The following is a 24907-nucleotide window of genomic DNA, read 5'->3' on the forward strand; positions in this document are numbered from 1 at the left end:
TAAACTTTCATTGACTAGGTGTGCATAGAGTGTGTCCAGTTGTACCTGTCCCCCTCTAGTTTTGGTATGTCTGAGCAGCTTGAGGAGTCCTCTAGCCAGGCTAAGGTGGGCCTCCTGGACTCCTGGGTCCCCAGGGCCTGCTCGCTCCCAGACAGAATCAGCTGTCGCAGGATCGCCGGGTCGTAGGGGTTGATTTCAAATTTCAAGTGCACCTGAAGGGAAAGCAAAAACAATCATGAATCGTCAAATCAAACATGAGAAATAACAACAGGCACATAGAGATACATGTATTAGTTATTCATGCCTTCATAAGTTTTATGTATGTTGTCATCACTGTATCATGTTTCCCACCACGCCGCGCAGCCTTACCTTCATGAGCTTGGACACGTCCCAGATGCAGATTTTGCCACGCTTTGTGGCGGCTGCCAGGAAGTGGGGGCAGCTGCCGAAGCCGTAGCAGGCGATCTTATCTGAGACGTCGGGGGTGGGGAACTGGGCGGGGCTGGTGGCCAGCGTGACGGACAGGGGCACGTTCTGGGTGTGCTCACCCTTCACAAACGGACAGTTGGGGGAGTGACGCTCGTGCTCGGACCTGACGAGAAGGCGGAGGTCATGTTCATTATGTTGTTTAGAGGTAAATGAATGTGCGATCTGAATGTTCTGTGGTGTGTGAGAGAGAGAGCTGAGCGATTAGTAGTTTTTTTTGGTCGGTTCCATTTCAGTTACATTATTTAAAAGTAGTCACGGTTTGAGATTTGTTTTAAATGCATTAAAAGGCTATATAAAATAATGACATTACAATGATTTTAGAGCTTTTTAAAAGTGCCCGTCCAGAGATCTGTAATGACGAGATGCTCATGCCTCCGCCCTAAGAATGGGAGTCGTTGTCCCAAAGGCAAGGTTAGGTCCAAAATAAACCAATAGAAATGCATTGGGATTATTTTAGACAGATTTTGTTGAGTGTAACCTCTCGCTTCACCTCTTCCCCTCTGAACCGTGTCCGAGACTGAAAAAAATGGTGCAATGGATTATGGTGACTGTAGTTAATTACCACCTTTCTGCGCTGAACTATGCTGAATATTTGCTTAATAAAAACTACAGCACCAGCATCTCACATAGCTCAAGAGTTGATTTCACTTGTGAATGATTGGATTTCTCTCTAGAGAACGAGTCGTTAAGACAACAAAAACATCCCCGAAATCAATGAATTCAAGTAATTGAACCTAAATTCTATTATAATCCCCAAAATGAACAAAATGTTGGTTAATCGCTCAGCACTAATGAGTGACTCACCATGGTTCATCAGTGGGCTCCCAACACACTAGGCAGACACTGCATGTGAAACACATTGCCCTGTCATCACCGGTAGAGGCAGGCTGCAAAGAGAGAAAAGGAATTTCACAACAAGAAGGAACTCCAAGCCAAGCATCATGAGGCTCAGCCATACACAATAAACATTTAAAAAGCTAATCTTTTACACTTTATGTACAGGAATATTATGACTATATACTGCATCAGCAATAATGTGCCATGCAGCAACTTGGGTGTCAAACGGCATGCAAACTAGTGTGCGCGTTCATGATAAACATGTAATTGGAGGATGAAATGTACATTTTTCTTCACTATGCAAGCATTAGAGGGAGAGATGATGAGAGAGGTGGTGTCCTTACACTGCCTACCTGGTGGTAAAATCCTGCTTGGGCCATGGGGTCAGGCTGTGCCCACCTGTACCCGGCATGGGGCCACGACATGAACGTTTCTCTCCTATTTGCCTCACTGTACATCAATGATCTGAAAGACAGACCGCAAGGGTCAAACTTGTCAATACAGAAATACAGGCAAAACAAAAGGAACGAAATACATCTGATTGGTATTGGGGAGATGAGGTTATTTGAGTCATTTTAACACCTCTGGTGCATTATGAGGTTTGTCATGGTTTAAGGTCCTGCTCACCTATCTACAGAGCGCCCTGGGCCCACCCCCAGCTCAGGCCGTGCACTTGGTAAGAGGTAGGAGAGCCTGTCCATGATGGACGAGGCCACAGACAAGGCAGCGACGTTCTGGTTGATCTTCTTCAGCTCAGTCACGATGGCACTGGCGACCAACTTTAGCACATGGTGTGGAAGATGAAACGTCACTGTTGCCCACTGGAGAGGGACAGACAGTGTGAGAGGTCAGTTGGAAAGTGAAAATTCATTATTGGGACAGAAGTGGATGGTTACATGATTGTGAGTTCAGAAGGAAAAGAGGTTGGACGTTGGGGAAAATTCCAATATCAGAACTTGGTGTATTTATTTTAATACAAGGGAGAGAAGAAAAAAAAACATTCACAATATAGGTACGTCACAGTATATCAAGATAAATCGCTGGGCGCAAAATGACATTTTTTGATGTAACAGAGTGCTGGTTGGCGCTGAAGGCCAGTGGAGAGGATTCTTCTGCCATGGTTCTCAGCAATGGAAGCTATGGAACCAGTGGTAAAATAATGTGCATGAGTAAACAGAGTCATGTCTGGGGTAGGGTTTAATAGTGGGAACAGAGTTAGAGACTTCAGAGAGTTCCCTACCAAACCCATTCCCCGGGATAAATAATCTGGTATTTTACAATATAACATTTATATGAACAGCGTTATGTGAAACGGAACTGTTATATGCAATGTCTTAATCTGGCTTCACACTGTAGGGTAGGCCTACCTACTTTTATTAACTCACCTGCTTAAAGCTTCAATAAAACTAATGCCACGAGGGAAAAAACTACATCTGCAAGGGCAAAATTGGAGCATGTTTCATCCGGAACTACACCCATGCAAGTGTTGCAATGCAAGTGTAGAGGGGGCTTCAGCAAGAGAACAGGGGGGTTTAGTGGCAAAACGTTCTAGAACGATGCAGTCTTACCTCAAGGCGATGTAGGCACTGGATGAAATTTGAGCAGAAATTGCCGCGAGCGACAGCTTCTCCTACCATGCTATTGCAGACAGTATTGCGGTACACACATCTACCATATCGGCCAGACTGTTCCAAACGTGTGCTGCAGTCCAATTTGAACATGAGCCCCTTCCCACTCTTCCATCACAGACCTCAGACTTGCTAAAGTTATGTGCAATCTTCCTCACTTCCTCCACTGTGCTGCACAGATCCCTTCTCAGCTCGTAGCCTACTGGGCGTCTTCTTCAACGTCAACACAAAGTTTATGTTGCCATTTAAATGTATTTTATGCCGTGGCTATATATATATATATATATTATTTTTTTTTTACCTTTATTTAACTGGGCAAGTCAGTTAAGAACAAATTCTTATTTTCAATGACGGCCTAGGAACAGTGGGTTAACTGCCTGTTCAGGGGCAGAATGACAGATTTGTACCTTGTCAGCTGGGGGATTTGAACTTGCAACCTTTCGGTTACTAGTCCAACTCTCTAACCACTAGCTACCCTGCAGCCAGATGTATGCTAGCCTAAGTGTATTTGTCCAACATTCTACTTTGTCAGGTGTTGATTTATTTAACTATCATAAAACCAAACCTTGCAAGATTATCGATGACTCTTGCTTTAGAATTACATGCTTTAGAACGACACTTCCTGTTTTGGCGGGAAATACCACGTTACCCAGGAGAAAAGTTATTTATTCTTGAAATGGAACATTTGCCCTAGTCTGGAGTAACTCACTGGTTATAGAACAAGATTATCTTGCAAAGATACACACATCCCTGTTAAATAAGACTGAACTAGTAGGTCACCCAGTCCTATGTGAGTGAGAGCTTAATCTCTCTACATAGAGGTGTGTTTAAAAATCTTTGGAGCATAGCCAAAGGGCGGGTGTTGTGCTGCATGGCAGGAACACAACAATATACGAGGGTAAGGCAGAGGACAATGGTGAGACGGAAGTGGATTTATAAACTAAGATATTCATTAAAAATTGTGTAAGAACAAATTATCCTTTTCTTGTGGGCGTTTTATGGCAGGCAGGACGCATATATATTAGACATCGAGTGTGTCACACGTGGGGAGTCAAAGGCTAATGTTGAACTTGGACCAGCCTCACCATCCACCAGTGACTAGCAGATTGGACTCCAATTGGAGTCAGTGTAATGGATGATGGTTTGCTGCAGAAGCACACTGGCAGGGAGGCCCACAGAGGCAGTGATAAGGCAGCGTCCTCAGCCTTTGGCAGCCCAGCACATACCAGGAGATACACATCCAATTCTGGAGTAGTAAGTAAAGGGGTGAGTAAATAGGGAATTCCCAGTGCCTTGGCTTTCACATTACACACCGATAGCTTTCTGGCCAAACTCTATGCATCGAGGGAGGTGGGGGTGATTTTAAGATTGAAATTCTGATTTGTTTTAGCCCAGGTTCAATTACACAGAGTGGAGAGTGGGCATTGGGACAGAAGCGGTGCTCGTCCCCCTGCTCTGGCTATTAAATATGCCGATGAGGTCTGCAGTTTCTGCTCTTTGTCGCAGACTGCAGTCAGGTCTCAGGATCTCACCGGCACTGAAAGAGAGGGCATGTACGCATAATCAAAGAGACAAACGCAATGTCACACAACCACAGTCTTTCCTCTTTGTTAGACCTGCACTGAACATAAAGGAAACTGGTTTGGGAGTGTGTGGGGAAATTATAATCCGATTGAAGAATCACTGTTTTTGCTAGAACCAAAACCGCACTTATCCATCCACAGAGCAACACAATATCAAGGAAAGCAGAAGGCTACCAAATTACAAATCACACGATTAGGGCTGGCACAATCACCGTATAACTTGTCATCGACAGTTAACGATAAACAGTCATGAAAATAAAACTTCATGAACATTTACCATTTTTTTGTGTGGAACAGAAAGACGGCCGGGCACCCGTGCAGTTGCGTCGCATAAAAATAGAATGAATTAAAAAAGGCTATGAACCTCTAACACCGGCAATTTGACTGGTAAACTCATGGGTACACTTGCAATGGCTGCCTGGTATTGTGATTCAATCATTTTCAGGGTAGTGCATCATTTTCATTCAAATGATAACTTGTGGCTCATGCAATGGGATGTATTTTTTGTAATGTATGTTGAATGAACAAATCACAAAACATATTGATGGGAACTCTCAGTGCACTGAAGTGTGACCAAGTTGGTCACATATGCAAGAAAATATTTGGCTCTGCTACTAGTTTTATTTTGGGAGCACTGTGTGACTATGAACTAAATATCCCAGATGCTGGTTTCTCTAGGGCACTCAGAAACAACTAAGTGCAGATTTGTTAGGGTCATGGTTGCACAACTGTTACAGCGTACACGGCTTGCTTTTAAAGATCTGACCCATATTACCGGCGCAACATTTTGATCCAATATCGGATTGCCGCTTTTACATCCCTAAACCATCTCATTGGCCATTCTAAAACTACTCGCGCATCAGTAACCATTTGTTTACACTTTGTTCAGTCATGGTACCTCCTTGGCTAACTAGCTAACAACCTGGTAACTTTACCAGTATATCCAAACATTTGGGGGCACAAACCGAAAAGAAAAGGGATATCTTCTTCAGGAGATCAATGATCATAGCAATGAACACGATGTCATTACAATCCTGATTATTATGATTTATTTATTTTTAAATTCAGTGTAATTGACCAAAATAGTGCTTTTACTCGATGTACAAACCTAATATTCCACAAATGACTCATTTCATTGACAGGTAATTGTGTCAACATTTTAGTCTTTATAATAAACGAATACATTTACAGCGTAACAAATGTGTTTGTCGGGCACAACAAAAAGTAGCTAGAATTCATATAGACCCAATATAGGCTGTATCTCAATCAGTTACATTTCATGTGGTGCTCCTACCTTATTTTGTATGTTTCTTTTTTCCCCCTCTTATTTTTTTTTTAATTGGGAGTGCTACCAACTAAACATATATCAATTTAGAGCCCTAGGTAAACTTCCTGATTTTACTTCCTGCTTTGGCCCAAAAGCTCCACTTAGCAATGGCCGCCAGTCCACCCATTATAGGATCATTGACTTGAACGGGGACGCCCGTTCTATTCATTACATTTCTATGGCAACATATGCAGTCAGGAGCAGATGAGAGGACAAAATTAGTTTTTTAAAAGTTGTTAAAAAACAAAGGTAACCAAATTGCTGTGACCACTCATTTGGCCAATAACAGTCACCCAAAATGTCATGACCGTCACGGCCCTAGACACCATATAGGCCTAGACTAAATACCTCAAATTAGCATTCCCATTTCAATCCCTCAGTGCCTTTTAATTAAAATAGCATTCTCTTTAGTCTCCTTTGACTTTGCTACACACTGCTGAAGAACTGGCATTCCCTGGCGTGAGAGCTGTTATATCTGAGCAACACCTCAGCCACAGGAGATGACAGCTCTGGCCCAGCAGCAGACACTGCTCTATCAGGTCCCTAGCATAGCACGGATTAGAATGTGTCAACGAGCTATGCACACTATACATTAAACTGAATGCATTTTTGTGTAAGTCTGACTGCTGCGAGCAGAATAACACTAACTGACTGTCAGCCCTACTAATAAGAGCTGGCAAGTTTTTAATAATCAAAAGCACATTTCCTAATGTTTGCACTGCTGCACAGTCAATGAACAAACTTGTTCAACCTCTGGCTATCTAACAGGTGATTGATGACTTGCGGTGTCACAGTACAAACAGCGATGTGTTATGTTAGACAACTGAAGTGAACCTGCTTGGTGCATTTGTCTAACACTATTATCTGTGACAATTCTGACAATCTGCAGTGGAAAGACATAGCAGAAAACACCATAACAGCACAACATGAAAATGGGTTAGTAGGCAAGTTGTGACACGGTTCACCTCCTCCCAGAGCACTGAGTGTGACTCACCTTGGCCACTTTGTGATTGGCTGCAGTCTCGTGTGAGGTATTCTTCAGTCCTTCTTTGAGTTGAGCGATGAAGATGTCGTAGCCCTCCGTGTTTGACACATCTACCTTCTCCAGGCAGGCAGATAGCATCTGCTGAGCCTGCAGGGAACATACACAGAGATCCACACTCACACCATAGTACAAGGGGTAGAGACACAATGGGTTCACTGATGGAACCAAGACCTTTTTACACAAGGTCGTATGCCAATTGTTGTTGAAGTTGTTGACTCATTAGAGTCTATGAGTCACCATTCAGATCTCAAATTACATAAACCATTCACAAATGTTACATTAAAAAACATTGTTCTCATTGTCTTGTAAAACTCACTAGGCTTGCTAGTAATACGATTGATTTTCCTGAATAACTTCTAATGCAACATTATCCACTGCTAGCTGACATGGAGATGCAGTCAATACTCATTAGATAGAGCCTTGGAGAAATGGGCAGATCACAGAGAGGACAAAGCAGACAGGCAGGTGGGAGTTAACAGTAACAGACTGCTGCAGGAGAGGAGGAACAGCCTGGGCAGATCAATAATACTGGCAGCACAAAGTACACACAGCCATACCCACAGAGGGCAGCAGCCCACAGGGGTTATCATTTCAACCAGTCTGACCATGCCATGTAACCACGGTCAAATTCATAGACTGAGCTACAAATGCAAGGACTGGGAAGGAAAAAAAATAGATACTCCACTCAGCAGGTGGGTCAACAAATGCAAATTAGCTGTGCAACAGGGTGGGAAAGGGGCGTCTAAGAATAAAACAATTTTACTAAATATTATAACATAAGGCAACTCTTGCCCGTCCAGTAAAACATCGGGGCACATGCACTGGCATGCAGCCAATATCAATATTGGGACACCTTCAGAGCATTTCAATGAGGAACAAAACATGGTCTTGGCTGTGAGGTGCAACTAATCCTGGGAAACAGGCAGAGTGTGCTCAGATCTACAAAGCGCCTGTGGTGTGATGATTAAAACATCTTCAGTCTCTCAGAGGAATGACGAGGGGATATGTCTGAGTACATAGGCCTGCTGCCTGTAATGATTTAGACATGGGGCACATATAAAACAGACAAAGGTCATAAAGTAAAGTAAGCCTTGCTTTGAAACCAACGGGTTTGCAACAGTCAAGGGTTACAACGATCTGGCTAACCTCACTGTGAATTTTGATGGGCTGGTATGACAAGAAACTGTTTAAATAAATAATTAATTAAAGAATGTCGGCCAGTGTTTATCAGGCAAAGGGTAACAGTTTCCAGTGCCTGGTCAAATTCATGGGTGTGAACGTTTAAACTAAATTTAATCTTTAAGAAATTACCTCACAACTCAAGTAAACCATTGACGATGGCTCCGTATCAACTGCAATCATTTCTTTAATCTGCACTGATGAGCGCCTCATATCCGTGGCAAATAATTAGAAAGATGCATGTCGGTTCTTACTAATGTTATAGCCTTGTTAGGTAGTTGTTAATTTTTTCCCCCTTAAATGAAAGGCTGCTAGTGCTATTTGAGCCTCACAGCTACTGAAACGTGTCTCAATAACACTTCACTGTTTACTCCCATTTCCACAGGGTGTTATTACCTGTATAATGGGAGTTTAGACATACAGTTAACAGCATTAGAGTGTAAGATTAAACTTCATGGGCAGGCTTTTGTTAAACATGAAACAAAGTAGGCCCCTAGAATAATGAATAGGCTATTTGTCTTCATCAAAATAATGTTTCTGCCTGGGGGGGGTTTAACCTATTGTACATGGCAAAGTATAGCAGCTGGCAAAAAATAACCAAATAAACGAGACATGTCTATTATTCCAACACTAAAGCTCATGGTTGGAACACATATCGCTATTTTAAAATCACCAGTCCATTTATGGGCTGGCATGGTTACATGTGGTCTGCAGTTGTGAGGCCGGTTAAACATACTGCCAAATTCTCTAAAACAACATTGAAAGCGGCTTATGGTAGAGAATTGAACATTCAATTCTCTGGCAACAGCTCTGGTGGACATTACTGCAGTCAGCATACCAATTGCATACTCCCTCAACATCTGACATTCTGTTGTGTGACAACTGCACATTTTAGAGTAGCCTTTTATTGCACCCAACACAAGGTGCACCTGTGTGATGAGCGTGCTCTTTGATAAGCTTTTTGTGCGTATGGAAAATTTCAAGAATATTTTATTTCAGCTCGTGAAACATGGGAGAGTTGAGAGTCGCAAATGCACATGATTCACAACGTTAACGAAAGTTTGTCTTCGGGACAAAATTTCACCTGCCGTTCACATCCCTAATAGTAGCCTACATTAATAAATTATACAATTACAATGTATTGGCAACTCAGCAATAGAAACAACAAGGCTTTCAATTAAATTTTAAATAGCGGTCTCTTTGCGCATGCCTTTTCAAGAAACGGTTGGGATACCACAATGGGTCCAATTGTACCTGTCTGTAGGCTATATTGAATAACCAGAGGGGAAAACGATGTGTTCAAACAGTTCAATTTAGAAATGTTATGTAACCAGGTCCTACAGATACGACAGCCAGAGATAGACAATGAAAAAAAAGATGCACACAGTCATTAATTATTTTGGGGACATAATGACCGAGTCCTAACTTTATAGTCGCACTCAAATGTTTCTGCAAATCTCCTAACGAGGTGCAAGATTTACATGAAAGTCTGAGGAACTTGCACAGGCCAAGAATTGTCACACTCATTAAAACAAATTAACAGGAGTGGTGGATTCTCCACAGTTAGCATGTGCGCTCTCACAGTGGACCAGTTTTTCTACATTACTAAACATGCCTGTCGTCAGGTTTGTGTGATTTTAGAGCAAGGTAAACAATGCTTGCAGTAGTGGGACATATTCAAACGATCGATACCTGTGTCCTAATTTGCACTCACAACAGTAAAAAATAGATATTAAAAACAAAGGTAAGATCACAATCAGCTAAAGTAGCACTAAATGTTTTTGAACATCAATAATTGTTGTTCATTGTGTGTTGTACTGTAATACCATGTAAACATATTAAAGTATTAATATTATTAGTAGTAAGTATTACTACTGAATTGATATTTAGACATGATCGCCACAGGCTTAGAAACATACTAGCATCCGCTATGGTTGTGAAATTGGTGATAGAACAGTTCCAACATGAACAATGTTCATCAATTATGCTATGAGGTGTGGTCCTTCTGTAGCTCAGTTGGTAGAGCATGGCGCTTGTAACGCCAGGGTAGTGGGTTCGATCCCCGGGACCACCCATACGTAGAATGTATGCACACATGACTGTAAGTCGCTTTGGATAAAAGCGTCTGCTAAATGGCATATATGATATTAATGTCAGCGATTCTATGTCAATGGGTTTAAAAGCCAACTTTAGCGAGTGCTATGAGCACACTTCCAGTTTAAGTGTGTTTTGTGTCATGTGTCGGTGGCTGACTAGCAAGCTCTCTTACCTCTGTGACAGGCAGCTCAAGCTGGACCATGTCCTCTGGTTTGGCCACGGGGGCCTGCAGGGCTGTGTCCAGCAGCAAGATGCCGTTCAAGTCCTTTCTGCAGCCCACTGCATAGTCGTCCACGAAGAGGACCTTGTCTACCGCAGGGAAGTACTGACACCTAACACGGCCTCCAGGTTTAGCTAGGAACACAAATATCAGGGTGTTAAGAGTTGTTTAGCCACTAAGACTGGACTTTTGCTGTCCTATCATGTAAATCAGATACTAAAATAGCCTAAATCTTTTAATTTAGTTTTTGAAATATTGATGAGGTAAACTGCAAGTTGCTAGTTACAGTCAATAATCTCATGGGCATCCTGACTGAAAACAAATGGATATGCATCATTGTTTGGCATGATGCAGCATCAAGAAACAATCAAGGCTTTACGAGGTGTTGCAGTTCGGGAATAAAAAAAAATGCATATGCATGTGAAGCCTAAACAATTTACAGAACTTGTGTTGTTTATATTTCAATTACACAGTCTCCTCAAAAATGAATGTATTGCCCTATTGGATAACTTACTATTAAAACTGTTATGTTAGTTACAATGAAAACATTTCTCAGACACCCCTATAGACTTTAACTGTTATTACCACTTCATTCCATGCTGTAATGTAAAATGATAGTGTTAGGCAGGATAATTCAACCTGGTTCAACTACATCACGACCCTCTTCTCTGTATACATCAATGATGTTGTTCATGCTGCTGGTGATTCTCTGGTACACCGCTACGCAGACGACACCATTCTGGATACTTCTGTCCCCTCTTTGGACACTGTGTTAAATAACCTCCAGATGAGCTTCAATGCCATACAACTCTCCTTCTGTGGCCTCCAACTGATCTTAAAAGCAAGTCAAACTAAATGCATGATATTCAACCGATCACTGCCGCACCTGCTCGCCCGTCCAGCATCACTACTCTGGACAGCTCTGACTTAGAATACGTGGACAACTACAAATACCTAGGTGTCTGGTTAGACTGTGAACTCTCCTTCCAGACTCACATTAAGCATCTCCAATCCCAAATTAAATCTAGAATTGGCTTCCTATATCGCAACAAAGTATCCTTCACTCATGCTGCCAAACATACCCTCATAAAACTGACCATCCTACCGATCCTCGACTTTGGTGATGTCATCTATAAAAAAGCCTCCAACACTACTCAACAAACAGTCTATCACAGTGCCATCCGTTTTGTCACCAAAGCCCCATACACTACCCACCATTGCGACCTGTACTCTCTCGTTGGTTGGCCCTCGCTTCATACACATCGCCAAACCCTGGCTACAGATTATCTACAAGGCTCTGCTAGGTAAAGCCCCGCCTTATCTCAGCTCACTGGTCACCCACTCGTAGCACGCGCTCCAGCAGGTATATCTCACTGGTCACCCCCAAAGACAATTCCTCCTTTGGTCATCTTTCCTTCCAGTTCTCTGCTGCCAATGACTGTAACTAACTGCAAAGATTTCTGAAGCTGGAGACTCACATCTCCCTCAATAGCTTTAAGCACCAGCTGTCAGAGGAGCTCACAGATCACTGCACCTTTACATAGCCCATCTGTAAACAGCCAATCTATCTACCTAACTCATCCCCATACTGTATTTATTTATTTATCTTGCTCCTTTGCACCCCAGTATCTCTACTTGCACATTCATCTTCTGCACATCTACCATTCCAGTGTTTAATTGCTATATTGTAATTACTTCGCCACCATGGCCTATTTATTGCCTCAACTTACCTCATTTGCACTCACTGTATATAGATTTTTTGTTTTCTTTTGTTCTACTGTATTATTATTGACTATGTTTTCTTTATTCCTTGTGTAACTCTGTGTTGTTGTATGTGTCGAATTGCTATGCTTTATCTTGGCCAGGTCGCAGTTGCAAATGAGAACTTGTTCTCAACTATCCTACCTGGTGAAATAAAGGTAAAATAAATAAATAAAAAATCTGTCAATTATGGCAGATGACCACACTTGTCTTGCTCAGAATCACCTGCCATGTTAATTATCCTAACCTGTGTAAACTCTCCTAACCTGCTACAAATTAACTTCTGCTAGTCAAAACCGACAGCTTCACTAATGTAGTATTCACCCAAACCATATGACCCAAAGTCAAGACATCCATTTTCAGCCAGGGCTGTATGCAGACTTAAAAAATATATATATATTTTTTTTACAAGGAGCACGTGTGCGTAAGTTGAAAAATGTAAGTGTGCACAAAGAAATTTAGGAGCACAATGAAAAATATTTGAGCTAACAAGCCATTTTCTTTGTAGCGATGGTGCAAGTATGACGGTTATGAATCTGTGCTCAGTGTTTTCTCCATGGCACTCAGAGGCTGTGGTACAGTGAAGTAATCATTGCAACAATTATCATCTGGGCAATTTTTTTTCTACACACTTTGTTGTTCCCAGGTAGCACAGAAAAATATTAGGCACGTATGTGAGCAAAATTGTCGCACCTTTGAGCCATCTAGTTTGCTAGAGATGCTATATCTTTGGTCGTCATCCAATTCTGTCCTCTGCCAAGGAGCAGTCCACAGGACAAACATTATCAAATTGGAAAACTGCATGTTGCCTACAACTCAAATTCACTTGTAGCATATCTCTGAACTGCTGTGTTGTCAGTCACATTATTTACTGTCAACAACACAGTGTGTTAACAGATGCTGCATAGTTGGCCTCGAAAGAGAACCGGCTGTCAAAGACCAAATAGCAGTACAAGGAATAATAATAGAATGCCTCATTTCTAGAGAATACAAATTTGTCACATGTACACTGCTGTGTCATTTTCTTTGATAATAAATGCTACTGCTGTCTGTCAACTCTGGGACCAATAGCATGTAGTCTATTAATCAGATGGAAAAAAACAGACCGCTATTTAGTTCTGATAGCAATGGACAAGTCTGAAGATTTGTTCATGCCAGTGGTGCATAAACATGCCAAAATATAGGCTACATGCCAAATGCACTGTAGTAACTATACTGGATGACGATATGACTTTTAGGGCCACCTAGATGAAGTGGGCTGTTAAAGTTAACTTAATCTAACTTTCATAATGGAATTCATCATCATATACCAATTACCCTCAGTGAAAATTAGGGCTGACCCCATTTAGTCAACTGGTCGATAAGACTAAAAACATACCAGTCCACCAACAGCCTAATAGTTGCAAATATGTTATTCTTTGTACTGCTATTTGGCTCAACTAGCAAGTAGACTCAGGTACATGTCATTGACAGCCGGTTACATAAAGGTTAAATGTATATATATATATATATATTTAACTAGGCAAGTCAGTTAAGAACAAATTCTTATTTACAATGACTGCCTAGGAACAGTGCTTTGTTCAGGGGCAGAACTACAGATTTTTTACTTGTCAGCTCAGGGATTCAATCAGCAACATTTCAGTTACTGGCCCCAAGCTCTAACCACTGGGCTGGGCTACCTGCCGCTCCACATGCTAGCATGTGTCCTTTTTTTACCTCCAGTAAAAGAGTCATAGAATAAAATGTAACTTTGTCCATCCAGGATGTAAACTTTATATTAATGCATATCACACACACATTGTAAACAGTCAGTACAGCACACTGCATACCCAAACACATAAGAGGAGATAAACACATCCACTCAGAACTTGGCGATGTCCCAACTGCAATGTTAAAATAGATTCATAAATAAAAAGCTAAGTGCATATGCTAAGAGGGAAGTCATTGAGTGAAGTGATTTTACAGCACATTACACATTGAAGTGAACACAAAGTCATAAAACAGAGAAGAGCTTCAATTCGGCAAATTGATTCAGTTTGTAGCTAACGATAGACGAAAGGCATCAAAATAAACCCAGGTGTTTTTGCTCATTGGATTCAATTTAGCTACAGATGGCGAGTCACGTTATGGAACAAACGCCAATAATGTTCATTGTTTGACATCGTCAAACAAACTGTTAAAATTAAATCAGCGTGGGTTTAGGTTCTCTATCGCCTGCCATGTCCTTCCAAAATTGTACAGCTGTGAGCTACAACACTATTAGTTAGCTAGATTGCCAACAGGCATTGCATACTTTCTCTTTATGCCTAGTACTAGTACGAATAGCAACATCACGTCATAACCAACTAGCGCTAGCTAGATAAACGTTCTGCAACAAACTAGTTATTGCTAACACGCTTGTTAAGAACATTTACTGCGACACCACATCACGGCTGGGTGATCATCTTTGAACTTGACAGCTTAGCTACTTGACTAACGTTATTAGCTACTAGTTACTCGTGTCATCACAATTAGTTCGCAAGCTACCGCTGATTATCTAGTTTGCTAGCTAGCCAACTACATGTTACCCAAACATGGCGTAATGATGTGATGGATATACAGTACGGAAGTTACTTGGCTAACGCAATAACGTTAATTAGTTAAATCGCACTACAATATGCGGATTATTAATAACGATTGATTGAATGTTGACATGAAACGTTAGATACTGTTAGCGGGTTCGCTAGCTTAGCCAGCTAGCTGATGAGCTGTTTTCATAATACATCGTTACACGTAAATTCAGTAAGCCAGTTAGATTGTTAATTAGTTAAGTAACGTTAGTGAACTGTCTTGACAGAAAGAGTCAAGACATGTAGATATCTACTATAGTTAACCACAGCTAGAAGCTAGTTTGCCACTGCCAGTATCTTTGATGTAACTCTAGTCAAATGTAGTTAGAAAGTAAGGTAGCTAACGTTAGCTAGCTACTTGGTTATGCAAGTTATTGTTAGGAATCGGATCTAACAAATTGTTCCGTGAATCTGTACTTTAGCTAAACGTCAGAATTCACGTTCTAACGTTATTTAATTTGCTAACTACGGCTAGCTAACCAACCCCAGGTTAACTGATGTGATTGTCAAAATAATTCAACGTTAAACATTAGCTAACTACCTAACGTTTGTTGAAACAGCTACTTAGCCCCTGTACCCTGACTTACCGTGCAAGGCCGAGGCTTGGAGAATAGCCCCTGATGTGCCGTCGATTACTTTGATACTCCCCCGGCTAGTAACCGCCAAGATAGCGTTAAGGGCCGGGTGGTAGGAAAGGCTTCTCAGGCCCTCCTCGTCGCAACGACGGCAACCGTCTCTCAGTACAATCCAATCTGAGGAGGTGGACGAGCAGGAGCCCGGCGAGGCCGCGGCCGCCATCTTTCTTAAATTTTCCCTTCCCTTCTGTGTGTTTTTAGGGAGCTTCGTTGATACGAGTAAGATTAATACGTGTAAAAGCTGAATTCCAAACTACCGCTCCTCTACTACTGCTGACTCTTCTGCGGCTTCTGCTCCTCCGCCCGTTACCACAGCAGTAGCAATTCACCATCAGTACTGAGAAAGCTACGAGCCGAGCGTCGCTCTGTCAGATGGACGTCAGGTAAACGGAACAAGCGTAGTGCTTGACCATCACGCGATACCAGAAAGGGCACTGCGATGTTGATGTTCTTAGGTTGACTCCAGAATCCAGACAGATAATATCTTTGGATGACATCTGTTTGTGAATGTTACTACTACCCCACTGTAAATTGTGTTTGTTGTGACTCCCACAGACAGAAAGACAGTATGTTTGCGCTCAGACTAGAATAGAGGCGGCCTTCTTCGTTTTCCATGGTGTTTATCGGCATCCAACATTATGGTGCATTACCGCCATCTACTGTACTGTGGGCCTTCTTCTTCTATACAATGGCGGTTCGCAAACAAACGTGAAAGGTGCATGCCGCCACCTACTATGGTGGAGTGTGTGGTCAATCACGGTTTACAATATTAGTTCCATATTTCTAAATCCTCCTACCTAACTCCGTAATTCTGAGAAAATAAAAAAGAGCCCTACAAACTTCTAAAACTTCTGGTTAGTGTTTATTGGCTTACTTCACTGTAGAGCCTCTAGTCCTGCTCACTATACCTTATCCAACCTATTAGTTCCACCACCCACACATGTAATGACATCTCCTGGTTTCAATGATGTTTCTAGAGACAATATCTCTCTCTTCATCACTGAATTCCTAGGTTTACCTCCACTGTATTCACATCCTACCATACCTTTGTCTGTACATTATACCTTGATGCTATTTTATCGCCCCCAGAAACCTCCTTTTACTCTCTGTTCCAGACGTTCTAGACGACCAATTCTTATTGCTTTTAGCCGCACCGTTATTCTACTCCTCCTATGTTCCTCTGGCGATGTAGAGGTGAATCCAGGCCCTACAGTGCCTAGCTCCACTCCTATTCCCCAGGCGCTCTCTTTTGACGACTTCTGTAACCGTAATAGCCTTGGTTTCATGCATGTTAACATTAGAAGCCTCCTCCCTAAATTTGTTCTATTCACTGCTTTAGCACACTATGCCAACCCGGATGTTCTAGCTGTGTCTGAATCCTGGCTTACAACATTTTCAGACAAGATAGAACTGCCAAAGGGGGCGGTGTTGCAATCTACTGCAAAGATAGCCTGCAGAGTTCTGTCCTACTATCCAGGTCTGTACCCAAACAATTTGAACTTCTACTTTTAAAAATCCACCTCTCTAAAAACAAGTCTCTCACCGTTGCCGCCTGCTATAGACCACCCTCTGCCCCCAGCTGTGCTCTGGACACCATATGTGAACTGATTGCCCCCCATCTCTCTTCAGAGCTCGTGCTGCTAGGCGACCTAAACTGGAACATGCTTAACACCCCAGCCATCCTACAATCTAAACTTGATGCCCTCAATCTCACACAAATTATCAATGAACCTACCAGGTACCTCCCCAAAGCCTTAAACACGGGCACCCTCATAGATATCATCCTAACCAACTTGCCCTCTAAATACACCTCTGCTGTCTTCAATCAAGATCTCAGCGATCACTGCCTCATTGCCTGCATCCGTAATGGGTCAGCGTAATGGGTCAGCGGTCAAACGACCTCCACTCATCACTGTAAAACGCTCCCTGAAACACTTCAGCGAGCAGGCCTTTCTAAACGACCTGGCCGGGGTATTCTGGAAGGATATTGATCTCATCCCGTCAGTAGAGGATGCCTGGATATATTTTTTTAAATGCCTTCCTAACCATCTTAAATAAACATGCCCCATTCAAGAAATTTAGAACCAGGAACAGATATAGCCCTTGGTTCTCATCAGACCTGACTGCCCTTAACCAACACAAAAACATCCTATGGCGTTCTGCATTAGCATCGAACAGCCCCCGTGATATGCAGCTGTTCAGGGAAGCTAGAAACCATTATACACAGGCAGTTAGAAAAGGCAAGGCTAGCTTTTTCAAGCAGAAATTTGCTTCCTGCAACACTAACTCAAAAAAGTTCTGGGACACTGTAAAGTCCATGGAGAATAAGAACACCTCCTCCCAGCTGCCCACTGCACTGAAGATAGGAAACACTGTCACCACTGATAAATCCACCATAATTGAGAATTTCAATAAGCATTTTTCTACGGCTGGCCATGCTTTCCACCTGGCTACCCCTACCCCGGTCAACAGCACTGCACCCCCAACAGCAACTCGCCCAAGCCTTCCCCATTTTTCCTTCTCCCAAATCCGTTCAGCTGATGTTCTGAAAGAGCTGCAAAATCTGGACCCCTACAAATCAGCCGGGCTAGACAATCTGGACCCTTTCTTTCTAAAATTATCTGCCGAAATTGTTGCCACCCCTATTACTAGCTTGTTCAACCTCTCTTTCGTGTCGTCTGAGATTCCCAAAGATTGGAAAGCAGCTGCAGTCATCCCCCTCTTCAAAGGGGGGGACACTCTTGACCCAAACTGCTACATACCTATATCTATCCTACCATGCCTTTCTAAGGTTTTCGAAAGCCAAGTCAACAAACAGATTACCAACCATTTCGAATCTCACCATACCTTCTCTGCTATGCAATCTGGTTTCAGAGCTGGTCATGGGTGCACCTCAGCCACACTCAAGGTCCTAAACGATATCTTAACCGCCATCGATAAGAAACATTACTGTGCAGCCGTATTCATTGATCTGGCCAAGGCTTTCGACTCTGTCAATCACCACATCCTCATCGGCAGACTCGACAGCCTTGGTTTCTCAAATGATTGCCTCACCTGGTTCACCAACTACTTCTCTGATAGAGTTCAGTGTGTCAAATCGGAGGGTCTGCTGCCCGGACCTCTGTCAGTCTCTATGGGGGTGCCACAGGGTTCAATTCTTGGACCAACTCTCTTCTCTGTATACATCAATGAGGTCGCTCTTGCTGCTGGTGAGTCTCTGATCCACCTCTACGCAGACGACACCATTCTGTATACTTCTGGCCCTACTTTGGACACTGTGTTAACAACCCTCCAGGCAAGCTTCAATGCCATACAACTCTCCTTCCGTGGCCTCCAATTGCTCTTAAATACAAGTAAAACTAAATGCATGCTCTTCAACCGATCGCTACCTGCACCTACCCACCTGTCCAACATCACTACTCTGGACGGCTCTGACTTAGAATACGTGGACAACTACAAATACTTAGGTGTCTGGTTAGACTGTAAACTCTCCTTCCAGACCCATATCAAACATCTCCAATCCAAAGGTAAATCTAGAATTGGCTTCCTATTTCGCAAAAAAGCATCCCTGCCAAACATACCCTTGTAAAACTGACCATCCTACCAATCCTCGACTTTGGCGATGTCATTTACAAAATAGCCTCCAATACCCTACTCAACAAATTGGATGCAGTCTATCACAGTGCAATCCGTTTTGTCACCAAAGCCCCATATACTACCCACCATTGCAACCTGTACGCTCTCTCGTTGGCTGGCCCTCGCTTCATACTCGTCGCCAAACCCACTGGCTCCATGTCATCTACAAGACCCTGCTAGGTAAAGTCCCCCCTTATCTCAGCTCGCTGGTCACCATAGCATCTCCCACCTGTAGCACACGCTCCAGCAGGTATATCTCTCTAGTCACCCCCAAAACCAATTCTTTCTTTGGCCGCCTCTCCTTCCAGTTCTCTGCTGCCAATGACTGGAACGAACTACAAAAATCTCTGAAACTGGAAACACTTATCTCCCTCACTAGCTTTAAGCACCAACTGTCACAGCAGCTCACAGATCACTGCACATGTACATAGCCCACCTATAATTTAGCCAAAACAACTACCTCTTTCCCTACTGTATTTTATGTATTTATTTATTTTGCTCCTTTGCACCCCATTATTTTTATTTCTACTTTGCACATTCTTCCATTGCAAATCTACCATTCCAGTGTTTTACTTGCTATATTGTATTTACTTTGCCACCATGGCCTTTTTTGCCTTTACCTCCCTTCTCACCTCATTTGCTCACATCTTATATAGACTTGTTTATACTGTATTATTGACTGTATGTTTGTTTTACTCCATGTGTAACTCTGTGTCGTTGTATCTGTCGAACTGCTTTACTTTATCTTGGCCAGGTCACAATTGTAAATGAGAACTTGTTCTCAACTTGCCTACCTGGTGTAACTGACAGTTAGACTTACAGGTTATGTCGTTGTCTTTTGTTTGAATTGTTTATGTGTCCGCTGTGCGGGGGAAATGATAATACAAGCGGAACTACGTAGCTAATACTGTTGTATCGGGGATCCTTATTGTAGCAACACACTTTTGGAGGGAAGGCAATCCTGCGCTGCGTTAACTAAGTTTTCATGTCATCGGGTGTAGTTCATAAAGGTTGAAGAGTGTATGTTAGGATGAAGTGTGAATTCATGCCAGGAATAATAAGTGTGAAGTTTGATTTCCTCCCTTCTGTAATAAGCAGCCAATGGGGTATTTGTTCCTTTATTCATGTGTTTAATCTGAACCGGTTATAACGCCGGTTAAACTGTTATGTATGTAAGCACTTAAGAGTTATACCAAGCTAATAAGTCACTCGTAAGATAAGGTTGTAAGAGTGTGCTTAACTGTATTTTTCATTTACTTTATAGTTCTCACGGAAGGTGATAATTCTGACTAAAACTACAGAATAAAGCCGCCAGTTAAAATCAAGGAACGGTTGTGCTCGTGGTTACTGATGGGAGCTACACCTGGTTAAATAAAGGTTAAATAAGGGGGCTCCGAGTCCAATCTCATCTTCCACACATCTATCAAAACAGGTCTGATCTAACATTTGGCCTCACCTCCACAAAGTGGAACATTAATATCAAATATATCTAATTCTAAAGCTCTTTTGGCTTACCTTACACGTTATGTTGCCCGAAATGTGTTAGCTACACTATCCTAACGAACCACATTGCTTATCATTACAGCATTATGTTCCGGTATGTTAGCTAACTACCTAACTTTAGTTGGCTCATAATACACCAAACGTGTCAGTATATTAACTATATGCTATCTAACTACCCAATGTTTATTGACTTGATTATTCCTGTCCTTCTTAGCTTAGCTAAGTGGTATAGTGATTGTGCATTCTCAATGGACATACCAGAGCGCAGAATAACTGATTAATTTACCAACTCACAACACATTGAATATGGCCGGTGTCAGTAAACGTCAGCTAAAAAAATATTGCCAGCAGCACAGTTACAGTCACCGACGCTCTGGATAACACGAAAGCTGCCTAACCAGCTCTTGCTTGGGCGATTAAAATAGTCAGAGTGAGGTGTTCTCTCATTTGTGTCTGGAAGTAGCTGGCAAGCTAGCCAACGTTAGCCAGTTAGCGTGGGTGCTTGACTGCCGTTGTGAGGCCAGAATGCTCGGATCAACCCTACTCCTCGGCCAGAACGTCCAGTGTGCGCTCAGAGAGAGAAACGCTCTGAATTTACAAACAGACAATCTGACAAAGCTCTGAATTTACGAACGCCCAGAGCGCACTCTGGCATTCCGGATTTAATTTAAGAACACGCCCGAAATCGCAAAATGTCTAGCTAGTAATTTGTTATTGAACAAGCCAACAAGAGGTTGCATAGCAACATCATCAATTTATGATAGACAGTTGAAGCTCTAGTACGCTCAAATGAAAGGATACCGTTCATTTATAGTATTTAGTATATACTCATTAAGTATGTAGCATACAGTATGTTAGTATGGGTATTCAAACACAGCTATGGTTTCCATGTGTTTTCAATTTTTACTAACGACATGCCACTGACTTTGAGTAAAGCCAATGTGTCTTTGTATGCGGATGACTACACACTGTACACGTTAGCTACTACAGCGACTGAAATGACTGCAACACTCAACAAAGAGCTCCAATTAGCTTCAGAGTGGATGGCAAGGAATAAGTTATCCCTGAATATTTCTAAAACATTGTATTTGGAATAAAACACTCACTAAAACCTCAACAATATCTTGTAATAAATAATGTGGAAGTTGAGCAAGTTGAGATGACTAAACTGATTGGAGTAACCCTAAATTGTAAACTGTCATGGTCAAAACATATTGATGCAGTAGTAGCTAAGATGTGGAGAAGTCTGTCTATAATAAAGCGATGCTCTGCCTTCTTAACAACATTATCAACAAGGCAGGTCCTAGAGGCCCTAGTTTTGTCGCACCTTGACTGCTGTTCAGTCGTGTGGTCAGGTGCCACAAAAAAAGGACTTTGGAAAATTGCAATTGACTCAGAACAGGGCAGCACGGCTGGTCCTTGGATGTACACAGAGAGCTAACATTAATAATATGTATGTCAATCTCTCCTGGCTCAAAGTGGACGAAAGATTGAGTTCATCACTGCTTGTATTTGTATTGACATGTTGAATGCACCGAGCTATCTGTCTAAACTACTGGCACACAGCTCGGACACTCATGCATACCCCACAAGACATGCCACAAGAGGTCTCTTCACAGTCCCCAAGTCCAGAACAGCCTATGGGAGGCGCACAGTACTACATAGAGCCATGACAACATGGAACTCTATTCCACATCAAGGAACTGACACAAGCAGTAAAATTTGATTTGAAAAAAACACCTTATGGAACAGCGGGGACTGTGAAGCAACACAAACACTGGCACAGACACATGCACACACACACAATAACATATGCACCATACATACACATGGATTTAGTACTGTAGATATGTTTTAGTGGTGGAGTAGGGGCCTACTCCATCTACTGACACCTCTTCCTCCCACTGGCCTACTGTGAATAATATGGGGTAATCATCACTCCCTACTGTCGACTCCTCCCATACCGCCCACTCACAGATTCCTGCCATCACACTAGATACCAGAGTGAGGTGCAAGGCAGACTCATTCCCTGAGGCTACATCAATCCTGGTCCCTCGGCCATCATTCAGGCACACCAGATCTTTCATATCTATTAGATTTTCCATAACTTGGCCATTACCATCCATCCGTCGCCCCTCCCCCAGAGCATGTTGTGGGAATTCAAATCCCCACACCACATTACCTTACTTCCATCCTGGCCCTCCACACTCTTCAGCACTTCCAAGTTCAATATCTGACACGGATTAAAGTAGTTCACTACCACCAGCATCCCTCCTCTCAGCCACACCACCACCACATATTCCTGTTCAATACCTTTGCCAAGTATCCTGTAAGAAAGTCCTTGCTTTATGAAGGTTGCACATTCTCCCCATACACCTCTGTCCCTACAAACCACTACATATCCCTATATGATAACCTTGGTTTGAGCCATGTTTCCTGTACACAAATCACGCTTAGCTGGCATATCCACAATGAACTGCCCATTTGTTATGCAGGTGAATGAGGACCCAAAAGCGACTTGGCGAAAACAGAGTCTTTATTCCAGTAAAGGAAATAGGCAATACTCTTAGACAAATCAGAGCAGAAAACAAAACATAAAAAACTAATTCCACTCGTAGTGACGAGGACAGACTGGAGACTCGACCATAAACTGTAGGTTGCCTCGGGAAGGCACCGACCGTAGCAGACTCAGACACCTGCTCACACGCAGCATCTGAGGGAAACAAGACACGACAGGGCGAGACAAAGACACAGCACGGCGAACAATATACAAGGATCCGACAGGACAGAAACGGAAGACAAGGGGAGAAATAGGGACTCTAATCAGAGGGCAAGATACGGAACAGGTGTGAAAAGATTAGATGATTGATTAGGGGAATAGGAACAGCTGGGAGCAGGAACGGAACGATAGAGAGAAGAGAGAGAGGGAGGGAGAGAGAAAAAAGGGAACGAACCTAATAAGACCAGCAGGGGGAAAACGAACAGAAGGGAAAGCAAAATGACAAGACAATATAAGACAAAACATGACACCATTAGCCTGCCCATTAGCCAACAGGCTTCGAGCAATCCATTGTAGCATTACCACCATAACTAAGATCCAGTAATACATGACTCCAGCCTTTGCTGATTGAGGTCATCTCAAACCTTTTCCCATGTCAACCCTGTCATACTCAGATGTCTCCCAGCCACTTTCACTATTAGCTGAATCCTCTCTGTTTTAGACTCCACTTTAGCAGTGCTGTTGATAGTTCCTGCTATGAAAGGCAAGCAGCTTTCTCTTGTCTATGTATAGCATGCCTCCACCCACCTGCCCCGTAGTCCCCGATCTAGAGGCTTCTACCCATCTCTCCCTTGAACCTGTATATCCCTGGACCTAGACCACCCTTAATGCCTCAGCATATGACACCCTTCTCTCCATTCTCACTTGTGGCACTTCCACTGCCTGCTTCATTGCCCCACACCCAAAATATGCCATACCAAGAGCACCCCCACCGCTGCAGCACTTTGGCTGTACACCATCCCCACACTTCCTATACTCATGCTCCCCTCCACACGTCACACTTCTTTCTCTTTACAGGCTGCTGCCAGATGCCCAAACCTCTGGCAGTTATAACATTTTAAAGGCTTTGGGTACATAAGCCCTCACATAATAACTCATATCCCATGGTTACTTTACTTGGCAGTACCCTGCCCTTGAAGTGAAAGAGAATTGACAGGCTATCTACCCTCACTCCATCCCTTATTGCTTGCAATCTTTGAACATTCACTAGAACACCTTCTCTCAAGTTGTCGGTTACCTCTTTAGTGCTGACACTCACAGGTACACCTGTTGTCACCCCTTTAATCCACAGCTTCCCTGCTTGATCAGTCCAACTGCTCGACACCACCTTACACTTCCCTATTTGCTTCACTATGAGAGCTTCTTCCCTCTGAGCCGTACAGAACACCAACAAGTTCCCATCTCTTAACACTTCAGCATTGACAACTTCCCAAATCAACTATTTTATTGCACCTTTTCAACGCCGATAACAATACCGATTATTGGAGGACCAAAAAAAGCAGATACCGACTAATCGGACGATTAAAAAAAAAATGTATTTGTAATAATGACAATTACAACAATACTGAATGAACACTTATTTTAACTTAATATAATACATCAATAAAATCAATTTAGCCTTAAATAAATAATGAAACATGTTCAATTTGGTTTAAATAATGCAAAAACAAAGTGTTGGAGAAGAAAGTAAAAGTGCAATATGTGCCATGTAGGAAAACTAACGTTTAAGTTCCTTGCTCAGAACATGAGAACATATGAAAGCTGGTGGTTCCTTTTAACAAGAGTCTTCAATATTCCC

At 42.5% G+C, this 24907-nt stretch overlaps 1 protein-coding gene across 18 annotated transcripts in view; it reads right to left on the reverse strand.

Annotated features, from left to right (window-relative positions):
• Positions 1–16008, reverse strand: part of LOC124041292 (baculoviral IAP repeat-containing protein 6-like) — a 157885-nt gene extending 141877 nt beyond the window's left edge. For 14 of the 18 annotated variants that reach the window (XM_046358716.1, XM_046358717.1, XM_046358724.1 and 11 more), the window contains exons 1-8: positions 15363–16007; positions 10358–10539; positions 6859–6996; positions 1954–2147; positions 1671–1791; positions 1294–1376; positions 370–592; positions 46–212 (exon numbers count right to left, since the gene is read on the reverse strand). In XM_046358716.1, coding sequence (XP_046214672.1) covers positions 46–212; positions 370–592; positions 1294–1376; positions 1671–1791; positions 1954–2147; positions 6859–6996; positions 10358–10539; positions 15363–15573 — 1319 coding nt within the window. In that variant the 5' untranslated portion in view covers positions 15574–16007. Of the gene's footprint in view, positions 1–45; positions 213–369; positions 593–1293; positions 1377–1670; positions 1792–1953; positions 2148–6858; positions 6997–10357; positions 10540–15362 lie in introns of all 18 variants that reach the window. The other 4 variants (XM_046358720.1, XM_046358726.1, XM_046358732.1 and 1 more) reach the window with 2 other exon arrangements.
• Between the last annotated feature and the right edge of the window lie 8899 nt (positions 16009–24907).

The sequence above is a fragment of the Oncorhynchus gorbuscha genome, linkage group LG08 (genome assembly GCF_021184085.1).
Source record: "Oncorhynchus gorbuscha isolate QuinsamMale2020 ecotype Even-year linkage group LG08, OgorEven_v1.0, whole genome shotgun sequence".
Taxonomy (NCBI): Eukaryota; Metazoa; Chordata; class Actinopteri; order Salmoniformes; family Salmonidae; genus Oncorhynchus; species Oncorhynchus gorbuscha.